This window comes from Toxotes jaculatrix, chromosome 18 (assembly GCF_017976425.1).
Source record: "Toxotes jaculatrix isolate fToxJac2 chromosome 18, fToxJac2.pri, whole genome shotgun sequence".
Taxonomy (NCBI): Eukaryota; Metazoa; Chordata; class Actinopteri; family Toxotidae; genus Toxotes; species Toxotes jaculatrix.
The window spans coordinates 2,482,483-2,498,695 of record NC_054411.1 but is presented as its reverse complement, the minus strand read 5'-3'; the positions used below and the strand labels follow the sequence as shown (position 1 = coordinate 2,498,695).

The 16,213-nt window shown below is 42.5% G+C and overlaps 1 protein-coding gene across 1 annotated transcript; it reads right to left on the bottom strand.

The window, feature by feature from the left end:
* Positions 1 to 480: 480 nt before the first annotated feature.
* Positions 481 to 6,121, bottom strand: LOC121198862. Its single transcript, XM_041063217.1, has 6 exons — positions 5,991 to 6,121; positions 3,856 to 3,986; positions 3,570 to 3,741; positions 2,656 to 2,776; positions 2,457 to 2,558; positions 481 to 903 (listed from the first exon to the last, which is right to left on the bottom strand). The coding sequence occupies exons 2-6, from the start codon at positions 3,928 to 3,930 to the stop codon at positions 537 to 539; spliced, it is 837 nt and encodes a 278-aa protein (XP_040919151.1). The 5' UTR covers positions 3,931 to 3,986; positions 5,991 to 6,121; the 3' UTR covers positions 481 to 536.
* Positions 6,122 to 16,213: the final 10,092 nt, after the last annotated feature.

Here is a 16,213-nt window from a genome sequence, read left to right as displayed (position 1 = left end):
TCAGCCCCCCCATCAGTAACCCCTCCCCATCAGAGAAATAAAGTAGCCTCTTGTTTGAGCTCCATTCCTGTGACTCACCTGGCTTAAAGCCCCTCCCCCTCCCAAACCTCACAAGGCACAATGTTTGTCATTGTCATTTCCACACACGAAACAAAATGGACCTCAAAGCAACATGGAACTGACATTAAGGACGAGGTCAAAACAATAAGCAGGTGCAGACTGTTACCAACTGCCAACCAAGCAAGAAGGAGAACTACGGTGGCCTTCAGGTGACATAAAACACTCCACCAGCAGTGAACAGTGTTTGGACACAACCACAGACTTCACGCACCAGAGTCCATGTAATAGTTGCTGAAATATTCAAATAAAAACCACAGATGTGAACCTCTCGATCAATCAAGTTCATCCTCTGGGAAACATGAACGTCAGGACAAAATTTTACGGCAAACATCCTGTATTTGTTGAGATATTTCAGTCTGAACCAAAGTGGTTAAAAACACTGACAGATATTGGTGTGATTTCTCAACAGTGTCCAGTCACAGACTGAGTCCAGTCCTCCTGGCAGCAGAGTCTGGCTTTGACCTGAAGTAGTGGTCACAGTTGAGGACCGCACAGTCTGTAAACACCAGTCTGTAGTCGTAGTACACAGTGTCCTCTGGAGGACTTTCCTCTGGGCCTCCTTTGAAGCCACACTCCTCCAGGGAGCTCTCTGGAGGCAGAGCCTCCTCTGTGGTTTTCCTGCTCCGGAAAACCTCCAGCCTGGAGGTCTGGATCCCGACCCGGTCCTGGATGATCCTGATCAGACCGAAAACTCTGCTGCTGCTCGACAAAACCACCTCAAAGTTCCCCGGATGGACTGAAGAGGAGTCGAAGGGGATCAGTCTGACACTCAGACGGATGAACCTGTGTTGGTGACAGTTAGAACGTGATTTCAGCTCACACAGAATCAGGTTTACGTGGCCGTCTGGGGGTTTAGAGGTGGTATTTAAATTTTTGCTTTGAAATAAGGATCCTGTGAAGCTCTTTGAGAGCGTGGCTGTAATTATGGGTTATACACACAGACCTGACATGACATGTTTTATAAACCCTGACATAATTTTCATGTCTGTAAGGTGCATTCACTTCACATTATGTTACTGGTAATTCAGTGAACTCGAGTCTGTACTTTTTTACAAAGGGAACGGAGTGCAACACAAAACGAGGTTCACAAACAGTTGTTGTGGTTTGTGCTTCAGGGCCGTTGTTTAAATTTGACCCCAGACTGAATTGTGACAACCCCTCGGTCTGTTAGGTTGCACCTTGTTTCCCTGTCTTCTGCAGGTACAGGTAATGAGTAGGCGGGGCCGTCCACCTGGCCACCTTAGTCGTCTCAGAGAAACTCTTTCTCTGTGTGTTGTTTGGTTCCTTTATCTTTTTTCCTCACATAATTATATTTCCTCCGTAATAAACACCAGTAATTTACAGCATCACATGGCAGCTGCTGCAGAAACACACACACACACACACACACACACAAAACAATTATGGCAGCCAGGTCAAAAACAGGCAACAACACCTGTCCAAAGGTCACAGTGAGGTCTCCTCTGTTTGCAAAGCTGTTGAGTCTGTGTGTGTCCTCCAGCTGCAACTTCAGGGATCTGAATGCAGGAGGTCAGTCACAGCGTGAGTTACTGCTGATAGCTGAAGGTCAGAAATAGCTCTGACTGGTTAACCTCAGCCACGGAGGTTTGGTCGCTGCATTTTCAGGCCAAACGCCAACAAACTGACTGTTTTTCTTTGGGACATACTTGATGTCCGTCCGTCTGTCTGTGTGGCTTCGTTTTATTTTACATGATGTTAAAACAAGCTGCTGTTGCTTCCATTGACTCTAAATAGAAGTGACACTGTGACTTTATGTCTATATTTACCAGCGGTGGGAGAAGTATTCACATCCTCCACAAGAGTTCAAGCAGCACATCAGACCAGTAATACTGATGCATCAGCCATTCACCGCTGCAGCTGCTCACGGTGAAGCTCGTTTTAACAAATTTATATACAGTTAGTTTAGTGCAGTGGTTCCCAACCTAGGGCTCAGGGCCCTCTGAAGGGTCACAAGACATTAATAGGAGAAAAGAAAGAAAGAAAGAAGAGGAAAAACAACTTGAGCTTCATACGTTTTTAGAGAACTGCTACAAATAGTTTCAATAAATAGTCGATTGAAAGAAAATTAATTGATAACTAGTTTGGTAATCGATTAATCATCATTTTTTTCAAGCAAAAATGTTACATCGTCTTAAATGGAAGAATTTTCTGTATTTCCTTGTCTCACTTCATAATCAGGTCACTTTCTCAACATCAAAGGAAAAAGTTAAAATATTAGTCCAATATTTTACTTAAGTTCAGTCTTTCAGTAAATGTAAATGTACGTCTGTAAAATTGTGTCTGTTTTCTCATTTGTGTTAATGTGCACTGGATACCTGTCTCTGTCACGGTTTAACAGACAATCATAGGGACAGGTTTTCAAACCGGAGACGTCCTCTGGCTGTTGGACGGCTGCGTCTGTGCTGCTGTGACTCAGTCTTGACAATGGGGACAAAAATACAGACAAACCATCACAGATAATAAATGCAGGAACACAAAAAAATATATATCGACAGTGTGCGTATTTATTTTTACCTTAAGCTCTGTACTTGTCTGTTTAAGTCTTGATAACTGATCATATTGTTGCTGGTTTTCAGCAGCTCAGTCAGCATGTGGAGCTGAGACTCCTGACAGGGGACGCCCAGGTTCATCAGACCTGCAACACGAGACACGTTGGACGGTCAAAGATGAAACAACATTTACACCCCTGTGCGGACATTCAGTGTTATTCTTATATAAAATTTTTAATTCGAAAAGCACGTCTGCGCCAAACGATTCAGACATTTGTGTCCTCCAGGTGCCGTCTAGATGAGTTCAGGACTGCAGTGAACGTTTGAAAGCTTTCATGTTGCATCTAATTTGAGCCCGAACACAATCCTCCCACTGCTCTGCAGCTCATCCAGAGCCTCGTCTGAACATCCTGACCAACCAGTTCCTCTTCCCACTGAAGTCACAGTCTGCACCCCCATAGCTACAGTGTTAGACTGCAGGTCTGAGCTCCTTGGAGCTCTGCAAACGTCCTTCAGTACAAAAGTATAGTTTGCTCAGTGTGTCTGAAGTTTGACAGACAAAAGGGACATTGTCCCGGTTTAGTTTCCCAGAGCCAGCAGCTCTTATCTGTGAGGGGATGAGAGGAAATGAGCCACAGCTCCCATTATCAAAAGTCTGATTCACAGTACCCTCCATAAATACTTGAGTGCAACCACACTGAGGCATTTGGTTAATACTGACTCACCTATCGCTTTCTAATCCCTTTTTCCTTCAAGTTTATCTTTAACTGACATTCAAGGAGCTGGAACAGAAATGACAAGAGCGTTTTCAATCTGAGCCCCTGCAGATCTTTGCTGTATAATACCAGAAAATACCATAATTGTTTCCAAAGACGGGCGGAGGGATGGGGACATTTCCCACAGATTTGGGGCTGACAGTGAATAGAGAAGCTGGATTACCGAGTTTGAAATCCTTCAGGTTAACTGATCCACTTCGGTCTGTGTCCCTGAGGCTGAAATGCTGATCCACCTGCGGCTGATGATCAGAAAACCACTGAATCATCTCGTCCGTGAAAACCTCAAACTCCGGCCTGTCGGACCCGAAGGCCTCGCAGGTTTTGTCAATGGAAACCTTTGAACATGTTTCACAGAGATTAAATGTGATATAAACACTGTGGATAGGGTTTGCATCTAATACAATTTGCCATGTTCCTACAGACAAACATTATTTCTCCCAATACAATACTTTGTTTGTCTTCTCTTGCTTATCTTTGGTGGGTTTTCGGAGCCGCTTCTTTTTCTTTTTCGTGTTGGCTGGCATGTGGTCTCACAGAGGACAAGAAACAGCTGTGTTTACAGAAGATGTGAGGTTGATCACTGTGGAAGAACAGATGAAATACTGTTAGTCACACTGAGCGTACAGTAAAAATCACTGGCAGCAGTATTTTTCCATCAATCCATAGTTCAAAGAATTAGGTTTTGGAGGTTAGAGAAGCCAAATTTAAGAATTTACTATCTTTTTGGGAATCACTGGAGTATGACGTGGGTCATAGACCAACATAGATTTGAAGTGTATTTTTCTACTAAACCTGTTGGTTGTTAATCTATGACTGGACACACTCCACAAAAAACTTTAGGATCTGCAGACACCCTGATTTACGATTGAGCTGAGTGAATAATCCTGCTGAACCCCAGCAGTTACCACATTACAGCAACTGAGTGACGAAAAGAAAGAACAGTCCCGATGGTTTTGAGATGGCTCATCCTTCCTGCTCATTTCGAACAATGAAGGCAGGAAACAAAGGCAATGATGACCAGTCAAACACGATGGGGGCGAGTGAGCTCACTGCTGTCCCTGGCTTCCTCAGTCACAGTCCCAGTCCATGTCCCAGTTCTTATCCCAGTCACAGGTCTGGGAGCTGGGGAGGGTTCCTGAGATCCAGCCCTGCCCTCAGACTCAGACAGGAAATCTGGTCTGGAGACAAAGGTGTTCAGGGAAAGACTGACTTGGAAGGGAGCCAGTCAGGATGCCTCTATGTCTGCGTCTAAGTTTGATGTACTGATAGTGGTGAAAGATAAAAGTTCATACAAGCAGCATTTAGGTAAAGGTGAAGAAAGTATTAGTAAAAAAATGTACATTATTCTACAGGTTTATAAAATTCTTTATAAAATAAATTGTGGTTCTTTAGAGTTCACATTGTTCTGCAGTGTGAAAATAACAAACAGGCCCAGGGGCCAGGGCCCTCACCGCACATGAGACAAAGGAAAACTTGAACCTGCTTCTGACAGAAAACATGACGCGATTCCTGATAAGAAAAGTGTGACACACTTTTCAAATCTTTCATCTTTGCTGTTATAAAATTCCTGGAGTCTCATGCATATTTATGCCTCTGCCTGTAACAGGCAGATCACTTCAAAGGTCTTGCAAACCAGCCCCCCCTCAAAGGCAGAGCCACAGGTGTGCTGCTGGTATGTGGAGAGTAGGGTGGGGGAAAATAAACCGGTACTTTTGTCCAGGACCTTTGACCATATGTAAAAGACATGCTGAGAAAAAATAAATAAATAAATAAAATACATATACATGTATATATATATACACACACACACACACACATATACATATTTTTTTTTAATACAACATGTACTTTTATCTTTGACACTTTACAGCAGAGAGCTCTGAGGTTTTGTAACTGGGGGATTATTACTGCTGTGTGACATGAGGTGAGTATAATCCCTGCTTACTTTGACTCTAACTGAAAGGTCATATCTGCAGTATGGACTCCTGCTGAGCTCAGTCCCTTTAACGTGTCAGGGAAATGAATGAGCTGGTTTTCTCTTGTCTTCTGTGTGTTTTAGTTTACTCCGATTTTCAGTACAGTATTGTTCTTTTTAGTAAAAGCATTTACTGATGCTGTACATCCTCAGATTAGTGTTACAGTCCAGCCCATAATGTTTTTGGTTACAGCGCCCTCTGCTGGGTTAGAAAAGAACTAAAAGAGACAGGATGGGAGTTCAATTTCTTTCTAAATAAAAGAAATATCATCAAAATAAATATCATCGGGTTGTTTTAACAACAAAACTCACTTTTCATATAAAGATGAATATAAAATGTGAATGGTTAAAGGCAAAAGACAAACAATTTAATCCCAACAATCACAATCTAATCACAAACATGAACAGCTCACCAGAGTTTGATTTTTTTCTTTTATCATGTTGGAACAAAGCAGGAAACTGCTCCACCCCACAAGTACCCGTCTCCAGTGCACGACAGTTGGATTTACTAAATTCATTATTTGCAAATTTGTGGGAGAATTTGCACTAAAGCAAAGCAAAGCATCATCTAAGGCAGGTTCTGTGTTATTATCAGAAAATGTGACTCACATTTCATCAGTATTCACAGACTCGTCCTCAGCTCATTACTGAACGTCTCCTTTTCTTCTTTTTTTAAGTAAAATCTTTGAAAACTTTCTGGTTGACCTTGCTGGTTCAGTCTGATGTTGAGTCACACTGTGTTGACCGGTTGTCACGGTAACAGGACCTCCTATGAAGCAGTAGCTTACGGGAAGGGCTGAACGACAAAGGAGAAGGTGACCAGCTGATGCTTCCTCAGTGGAGTTTTGTTTTAAGTCATCGGCAACAAAACAAAACCAAAGGTTTTCATGGTTCAAGCTCTGCAGTGAAATTAGAGGACATGTCTGTCCACTAGGTGTCAGTATTCACAGGCTGATTTGGGGTCAGATAAACTTGTCTTTGTGCCTGATATCAAACTGAAACCTGCTTCACAAAGGTGTGTGATTTGAAGGACAGTAAAGTGTTCACTGCCTGCTGAGGGACAGAGTACTCTGACACCAAATCCACACACAATAATAACAAACAGACGCACAAAGCAACACAAGACAGCGGCCCATGAGCTGTGATAAACAAACACTAAAATAACCTCCACATGTACTGAATAATCATGTTTCAGGAATTATTGACAACAAACTGCACAACATGACAACAAATATGCATCACATGACCACAAAGAGACACAAAACAACTACAGAGACATGAAAAACAACTACAAAACATTTTGCGTCTCTTTCAGTCGGAGCACAGAACGTACACAAAAAGTTTAAAAATCAAGGACTTTTTTTCTGATATACATAAACAACTATACTGTGCATAACCCAGTACAGGCAGGTAAACAAATCAGAGACATCATTAAAAATGTAAAAAAGTCTTCATGCACTGATTCTTGATTTTTCATCTTTTTAATTTCAGGAGAATTTTCCAAACACAATCTGTTGTTAATGTTTACGAGGTTTGTGTTCTTGTTTTTTTCTGGACACATTTGTGTCTCTTATTTTAGCACATTTTGCAGCGTCTATAGCGAGATTTTTTAATCTTTTAGCCCGCAACTTCTCCGCACCTCATTTCTTCCGCTTCTTAATGTTTCCACGCTCAACACTATGAAAGTGGCGGGGATCAGTGCAGAGAAAGGGGCGGGGCCGCTCTCGCAAGCTACTATATCCTGATTGGTTTAGGCCACTGTCTGTATTGAAAATGGACCAATGGGCCATCCCCTCTAAATTTAAAAAAAAAAAAAAAACAAAAAAAAAACACATCGGTCCCTAGGACTGTCGGCCCACCGGGAAAATGCCCGCTATGACCGATTACCAGTCCAGGCGGGACCTGGTCTGATACACCTGGTCTGTTTCCCTCAGTGCGCTCGCGCTGTCTCCATACTCACTCAGAAACTCGATGGAAGTCGGTGTTCCGTGCACACGCGCTCTCCTCTCCTCCAAAATGGCGCGGTATAATGGCGGACTCGGTGCTCCCCGTGGTGGTCACGGTGCTACCGCGGTTTAGCTGAACTACGAGCTGAAACCAGCTCCGACACACGGCTCAGCGTCCGGTTCTATCAGGTTACACACTGACTCAAAGTCCCGGGTCTTTACCTGACGAACGACGGTGTTTCACAGATTTGAATGAACACACAACCAGCGTCTCCGCGTCCACCTGTTTCTAGGGTCCTCGCGGCCTTCACCTGCCCCCTTTTAAGTCCCACCTCCTCTAACGACCAGGTGGGTCGTCATCTCTGATTGGCTAATGATTGGCCAGTGATAATTGAGCCAGACCATTATATGACAGGCCATGGATTACGAAACGAAACATAGGAACCAACAGGGGTGTGAAATGTTGGTATGATCCGATACCAAGTAAATACAGGGCCAGTGCAGCTGATACCAACATCAACACTTCTTTACTCAGAAAAGCAGCTGATCTACTTTTGTGAAGGGCGGAGCGATGCGTCATAATTTATGCAAACTTTAATGAAAATTGAAAATGTGAATTTTCATGATCATTGAATGATTTTGTGATTTTTCAATTTTCAATTATTTCATCATGACTATGATCATAATAAAACACAGGGAAAAGTTTTTAGGCAAATAAAAATACCTTTTAAGTCGCAATTTAAATTTTTTTCATGGTTCAAGCTCTGCAGTGAATTTAGAGGACATGTCTGTCCACTAGGTGTCAGTATTCACAGGCTGATTTGGGGTCAGATAAACTTGCAGAAATCATATCATTTGCTATAGAGAAAATACTGGAACATTGTTTTTCTCTCCTCTGTTGGATTTGAATTCTTAAAGCTAAAAAGGTCAAGAAAATCATATTTAATTTGCCAGAGGACAAACCTGTCAGAACCATGGACTGCTTCAGGAGGGGGGGTTTGTAGTTTCATCACTACCGTATTTCATAATTCATTTGTCATTGTGAGTAAAAACTGCTGAGGTGTTTCCATCATCATTCTTGTCTTTGTGCCTGATATCAAACAGAAACCTGCTTCACAAAGGTGTGTGATTTGAAGGACAGTAACGTGTTCACTGCCTGCTGAGGGACAGAGTACTCTGACACCAAATCCACACACAATAATAACAAACAGATGCACAAAGCAACACAAGACAGCGGCCCATGAGCTGTGATAAATAAAATAAACAATAAATTCATATGAAATTCACTGATCATTGCTTCTTTTTGGTGATTAAAACATGCTTTGAATTAAATGTATAATCATTATGTGGCTATATAGACCCCCCTCTCTCGCTCTCTCTCTCTCTCTCTCTCTCTCACACACACACACACACACACACACACTCTACATACATAAGGTGCAGTTCATTGTCAGATCTGTAAGGTTATAATTATATTTTTAGGTCATGTTATGGTGTTTTTTCATATTCTGGCGGGATTACAAATCATAGCATTATGAAACAGTTTCTTCTTTGCTTCCTGTGATCCATTATTCTACTTTTTGCATAACTTCCATGAATATATTTTGATTTAACACATGCTGAAATTGTTATTTGCATATTTTTACATAACTCACTTTGCTGGTTTTGTACTTGTGCCATTTTCTCTGGTATTAATTACAATTTCATGCTGCAATGACACGATTTCCTCTTCTCTTTGACGAATTACTCAAATATGCAAGTGAAGCTGTTTGCATGTTGATGAAATGAAATGGAAACCAGTAGCTTCCTGAAAGGTGATAAAACATGCTTTGAATAAATCGAAAACATGAATTACGGGACATGATTTGTGGCATAAAACATGCAAAGGCACTGAAATGGCTTTTTAAGACAGTTCTGATGTTTTAAATGTTCAGAGTAAATGCTTCTGCTCTGCGGCTCGTTGGTATTCTCCTCCTGTTGTTTTCTGCTGCAGCCCCAGTGAAAAAGTGTTGTTGTCGGGGCCGGTCTGGTCTCGCTGGGTGTTCCTGTCCCTGCGTGGCTGGACTGGTGAGCAGGCCGATCAGGGCCTTTGTCATTCGCCAAACAAACGAACGCTGCTCCTCCTCCTCACACAGGTGTTCTCTCTCCCTTCACTTCATTTCCGCCTTGAGTTCTTTCCTCAGCGGTGCGTCGATCTACCAGGTCAAACTGTAAAAAAAAAAGGGAGACAAAGTTATCACACTTTATTATATCATCAGTTCCATAAAGATGTAACTGACTGAAGATATTTCTATTCATTTATTTTGGGGGATTACAGATGAGTCACTCAGTTCTACAGGTGCTGAATAATCTTCTATAAAAAAGAAAAAAAATGGCTGAACATCTTTGGTGTGTTTTTTTTTTTTTTTTTGTCCCTGATGGAAATTGATGTAAATTTGCTCCCTGTGTTGTTTAGGTGCTCAGGGAGCATCCGGTGTATTTCATGAGGCCCTTATGTTTCTGCATAAATTACTGCTTGCAGCTGTGGAGCAGCAGGGCCGAGACAAAAGGCTGAATTATTCTTGACAGTGAGACTAATGACAGTATTTTTCTTGCCTTATAAATCCAGTATAACAAAATTTCTCTTGCAGAGATGGATTAGCTGTTTGTTTACCGAGGCTCAAACCACAGCAGCTCCTGCAGAGTGATGATCAGTCCACGTTTACATTTCTGCTCCTTCTGAACTTCACTGGAGGGAAAATGTCAGAGCGGGCCTCGGCAGCTGTGTGTGTTGGCAGCCTCAAATGGCAAAGAGACGTCGCTGTGTGGAACGTTTCACCTTCACCACCCAGAAATCCTCTAGTTTGATGCCGGAAACCTCCACTTGGCATGTTCGGATTTACCAAGAGGACAAGAAAGGAAGACAGATTGGACACTGAGGGCAGTCCTGATGTTGTTTAGAAGACATTTTGTCCTATTTTTATTGACACCTGTTGTGTGGGGAAGATTGAGGTGATGGATCCTATTTGTTTATGACGTCTTTCTCCAGCAACACTGAACATGTGCGTTGTGAAAAGGTGTGTGTGGTCAGTGTGCGTGACTAAGGATGTCGTTGGAAACTGTTGTGTTGATCAGATTTCTGCTGCTGACAAAATAAACACAGTTGTAACTTCAGCCACTGAAAATGTCACTTGCTGTTCGGTTCTCCACTTATTATTCCCACAGTCAGTTTTCTTTTGGTTCTATCAGGACGCGAAGCTGCTCTTTCAACACTGAGACATGAACCAGAAGTTGACTGAAAATTATTAACTGAAAACGATCTCCCGCCTTGCGACAGCTGTCTGAAAAAGGTGGCTATGAAAACATCCCTCAGAAGTTACTTCAAAGTGAAGTTTCGTGTGCTGCCTTCCTCTCTGTGTGTGGATATAAATACATTAAAAGAATCTGAAGAAAGGGCACAAGGTGGCTTTTAATCTTTTGGCTTTGATTCTTGGAGCTCCAGCGTCCGGCTGTGAGCCGTGAAACCGAGCTAACGGTAACGGAGAAGTCTGACCACAGGTGGGCGTCACCTGCAAGTCAAGATGTGCACACAGACAGTTTCATGGACGGATTTCCTCCTGTGGCAACTGCATCGTTATTAACGTTACAAACAGTGTTATGTTATATTTAATAGTCATTAAATTATTTTTACAATGTCAGAATCTGTTAGATAACATAAGTTTAGTTGCCTCACGGGGTCAATTCAAAATCATGTGGGAGCACAATGTTAATTAAATCACATAAAACTGTAGAAGACACAGGTATTCATGTTCTCATCCACTGTGCAGTGAGCTTCACCAGAACACAGTGTTCTCCTGTAACTGACAAACTTATTGCACCATCCATATTTGTCAGTCTTAACATTTCTAAAGATGTGACTCACGTCTCTGTTACACCACCAGACTGGGCCACAGATTAGTTCTAAAGCTGCTGTACTGTCTTATTTTTGAAATAAGGCGAGTGGCCTTTAATTCACTCATCATGTAGTTTTTTTTTATAAAAGCCGTTTGCTGACTCACCAGCTGCAGCTCAAAGAGGCGTCTCTTTAATGTTCACACTGTGCTCGAATAAAACCAGCGGCCATCATCTGTACATCACCTTTTGTCTGCTAAGTGAAGCTCTGAATCCATCCTTGAGGATGGGAGGCGAGACGTGATGAGCATGTGAAGGAGTGCGATGTTTCAGAAGATGAAACAGGCGCGTTTTCATTTGACCGGCCGTGAAAAGAAACATCTGAGTTTTCCATTTTTAAAAAAAAGAGGATTGTGAAAATTGCATCAGTTTGGAAGGTCGTGACTGAGGAAGAGGAACACAGACTCTTTCATTTAGCTTTAGCTGGATTAAACCTGTTATCTGAGAAATAAAGGTGATGAAATGATGATTGTGGTTAAAGTTGGTTCACTCATGACGACAAAGGTTTTCATCCAAATGTAGTTAAGAATGTAAGGAAACTGAGTTCTACAAACATTAATAAGATAAACAGCTGATGGCACTGATTCTCCAGTCGACAGCATTAAACCATTGTGGAATCAGATGGTTCAACGAGAAGACAAAATTGTTTTCATCCATGTTCGCTTGCTTGCGGCCTCATGTTAGCTCATTGGTTTGGTTAGCTCATTGGCTCTGTAGCGCCGCTAATGGAGGAAAACCTGCAGGATACTTTTAAATTTTTTGTACTTTAGCAAACCTCAGACCTCTTCACAGTAACGAACAGAGGTTTGTTGTGTAAACTCGAACATTTTAAAGGAGTTTGATACAGAGACCCTGGACGTTGTTGTAGGTTTAAACAGCGACACGCTGAACATTATGACAGCAGCTCTCTGTCTCTGCCTCCTTCTCTCTGCAGCCTGCTGATAATCAGACACCGTTAATATTCTGAGCAGAGAGCCGCTGGGTCGGGAGGATCTGGCATCGCTGCTGTGAACATCCTGAATATCCTGCTCTGCACGCGTGACCAAACTTCTGAGATTCTGTGTGTTTAAGAGGAAAATCACGGGAGCGCGTTCGTGCACATGCATTCATTAATTACACACTGTGCAATGCAACGGTGGCACATTGGACACAGTGAATTATACTCATCTGTGACATGAGGAACACAGTAGCTATCAGCCATGTGCATCAGTCTTGGACACGTTAATGTGATATTTCTGATTCTCAGGCTTGTTCGAGCTAAAAAGAACTTAACTTTTTTGATGTATGGACATTTCAAGGAGCAGTGGCTCAGTTTTTCTTCACTATGCCTCCTCCTATCATTGGTACACTTTATAAAACTGTATGCCCAAATACACAAAACACACACGTATACATGTTTGCATGTGTGAAGAAGAAACACAAATATTACATGAATTCAATTCATAACCATTTCCAACTTAAACTTAAAAAACACGGAGACAAACACGATTTAATGAAGATAAAGTGTTTGTGGATGATTCACCTGTTTGCTGCTGCTGTGAAACCAGGACTCAACTCTTCCTCCTGCTCCCTGTGTCTCCGGGTCAGTTTCCATCCACCTGTTTTTATGTGCATTTTCAATTTGTGCATAAGAAAGTGAGGTGGAAATGCCTGAAAAATAGAACACAGTAAAAACATTTTCACTCTTTCAAAGATTCTTTTCACCCAGATTTTCTCAGTTTTTTCTTTTTGTATAAGAATTGTTCTACATTTGGATGGAAACCTGCTAATTGTCGCCTCTTTTTAACATAATATGGCTGATAGTTAGTTTGGTAACATTTGAAGAACCAGTAGCTGAAAGCTGTTTTCAGTGTCAGACTTTAGAGAACGAGGATATGGATAATATAGGATTTCTCGCCAAAATAACAACAGAAAAGATTAGTTCATTCATTTTGAATCAGAACCAGTGTTTAACTGATGATTAAAAAATGACAGTGATCTGATGATATACAGGACATTCATGGGTTTGATTCTGTAAACGAAGGTGCACCTCTTCCAAAGAGAGCAGAGGAGCAGCAGCGTCTCAGCTTCAACGCAGATTTACTCCAGTTAATCACTTCCCTCTGCCGCTGCAGGCTCAGAGTGTGATACTGGTTTAATTCAATGTTTGCAGCCAGAGGATGCTGGGTAATCTGCTGTCTGTTGTCCTTGTGATTTAGGCTGCGGCCAAGAGAGGGATTTAATCATTTTAACTGTTCTCATCTTGAAACTGTAACATGAGAACAAACTGGTTTATTTATGCTATTGTACTTTGAGAATTCATTGACTGTTATAAACCACAGGACAGTTTTGGCCAAAGACAAACAGAGGACAACCTTGGTGGACGGCGGGGACGGCGACGAAAATAAATATTCTCTCCACAGCACTGTTGTCAAGGAAGTGTGGGAAAAAAATAAAATAAAATTAAATGAGATCTGAGCGAGCGAGAGGAGCAGAGTCAGAGAGCAATTCATTTTCCCAGGGTGCACGTGTCCACGGCGTTGTGTCTGCTGCACGTGGAGCTCGTTTGTTGGAGAGCCAGGGTCTGTGCGGGGGCGGCCGCTTTCTCTGCTGCTTACAAACCACACATGCCACATGGCAGATGTTCACCGTGACTGTGGCAGTTCACCTGATTTCATCTCTGTCCTCTGTACATGTGCATTAACAGCAGTAAATGGGGTGGAGGGGTTGGGGTGGGGGTGGAGGGGTTGGGGTTGGGGTGGAGGGGGTGGCTGAGAGACTGAGGAAAGACCAGTTTGGACAGTTCCCACCAGCTCTGTTGCATAATCCCACTCAGTTTCCTGATGCTACTGACAGACCGGAGGAGAGGACGGTTGTTCCAGAGCCAGTGATAAATGTTTGACTGGATGCTGTTAAATGTTGAAATATGCTAAACAAATAAACTCTCATGTCTGTGCAGAAAATATGAAGCTGCATCCCTCAGCCCGATAGCGTAGCTTAGCGTAAAGACGACTCTGTCCAGACTCGACTTGACGTGTTAAATCTCTGTTAAAGCATTAAATACTGTGAATTATAGCTCGTTTAGCTTTGTGTAACCTAAACCTGCCTAACCTCTTAAAATACATCGTCCCACCTGTGGGACATTTTGACCTTGGCAGCGTGACTTCAGGTGTGTTCTGGTCTGTACCAGACTCAGTCTTCACACAACCAGGACAAATTATACACTGTTAGTCTCATTTTAGGCTTCACTCCACATTCCACTGCATCTGTTATTTTCAGATTCGTGAACAAAAATGTGGCCGTCTCCAGTAACGGTTTAAAAAGGAGACAGTGGGGACATTTTCAGTCCTCCCAGATCTCAGATTTCTCCCTGTGTTTCTGCTGCGTGTGTGCAACACTTGGAGTTTGCTGTTGCGGGTCACTGATTCTGACCTCGACAAAACTTTTGTTTAATTCTTGAGTCTTATATTTTCAACTGGCAGACTTCCTTATGCCTTTAATTGACAGCCATAGCAGAGAGATGATAGGAAACGTGGGAGGGAAAGTGTAATGCAGCAAAGGCCTCTGGCTGGATTGTTGTTCACGGTCGATGTCTTAACCCCTGAGCCGCTATATGCTCAGAAATCTTGATTTACAGACTCTTATTATCTTCATTCTTTCCATCCTTCCACGGTGAGCTGATCATAATTATTGTCAGATAATTACACATACTCCATAAATGCACATTAAAATCCGACTGAGGCTGATGGGAATGTCATTACTGTAGAATACAAGTGAACATGTCTTTGAAAGATACAGACACAGGTTAGAATTCAAGGTGCATCATAGAAAATTATATCTATGTTTTACACTTTTTGTGTTTCACAGCGGAGGAGCAGGTCAGGATCAGCATCAGAGGCTTTGATTAGTCAGAGTCAGAAAGCACCTGGAGGCAGCCTCACATGTTAAATTCATGGTGTTAATCTGGCCTGGATTCCAGCGCAGCAGGTTTCCAGATAACATGACAACAATACAGTAAATGGCCGCTGCAGCACGAGGACACGGTGTGGGGACTGACTCCCCTTGCTATGCAAACGCAACATTTTTCGCCTAATTAACAGAAATCTTTCAGCAGATCTCTGCCTCTGCTTCGGCCCGTCGACGCTCGCAGGGATCGTCATCAGGCCGGGGAAATTGAGTCTGTTTATCTGAGAGGAGGTTGGAACAGACGGGAGGTAACTGGCTCCCCTGGGTCTGACTCCAGGCGAGATTAAAAACACTGGATGTCAGCCCACGGGGGGATTCATGGCGCTGCTTGGCATTCTGGGAGCTGTAACCTTGATTGAAGGAGTCCCAGCTGTTCACTGATTTTACTTTTTTTTTTTTTTTTGGTCTGGTGATAAACAAAGTGGGTGCGAGCGGAGTGAGGACGAGTGTGAGGCCCAAATCCCTCTGGGATCATTAATGCTGCACTTTTACATGAAAAACATAATCCAGTGCCGTCAGGTTGGTTTCACCTGCTGACAGATATAATTTGTAGTATTTAATCAGTTAACGTGACCAGGACCCGGGTATGGATCGCTGAACAGGCCAACAGGGCCCAGGTCCAGGGGCCAGAGGGGTCAGGGGCCCTCCTGGACCAGAGCTTCTGTATGGAGTGAATGTTAAAATTTAATGTCTGAAAGTCACAGAACTCAGTTAAAACCACCACAAAGAGACGCACAACAACCACAAAGAGACACAAAACAAGGGCCAGTTGTCTCATAATCTGTTTCTGCCTGGACTCAGATAAGCGAAAGAAAATGGATGGATTAACCAATTAAAAAATAAATAAATATTACCTTAATTGAAGTTTTTGATAAAATCAGTATCTGTCCTTCAGGCCGTGATGAGGTTTCTCATTGAAGCTTCCTGTCGACAGTGGGAGAGAAAAAGAATTTAGCACCTTTGTACCTGTGAATGACATTTAAGGTTCTTTAATACCTGCTTTTTTTTTTT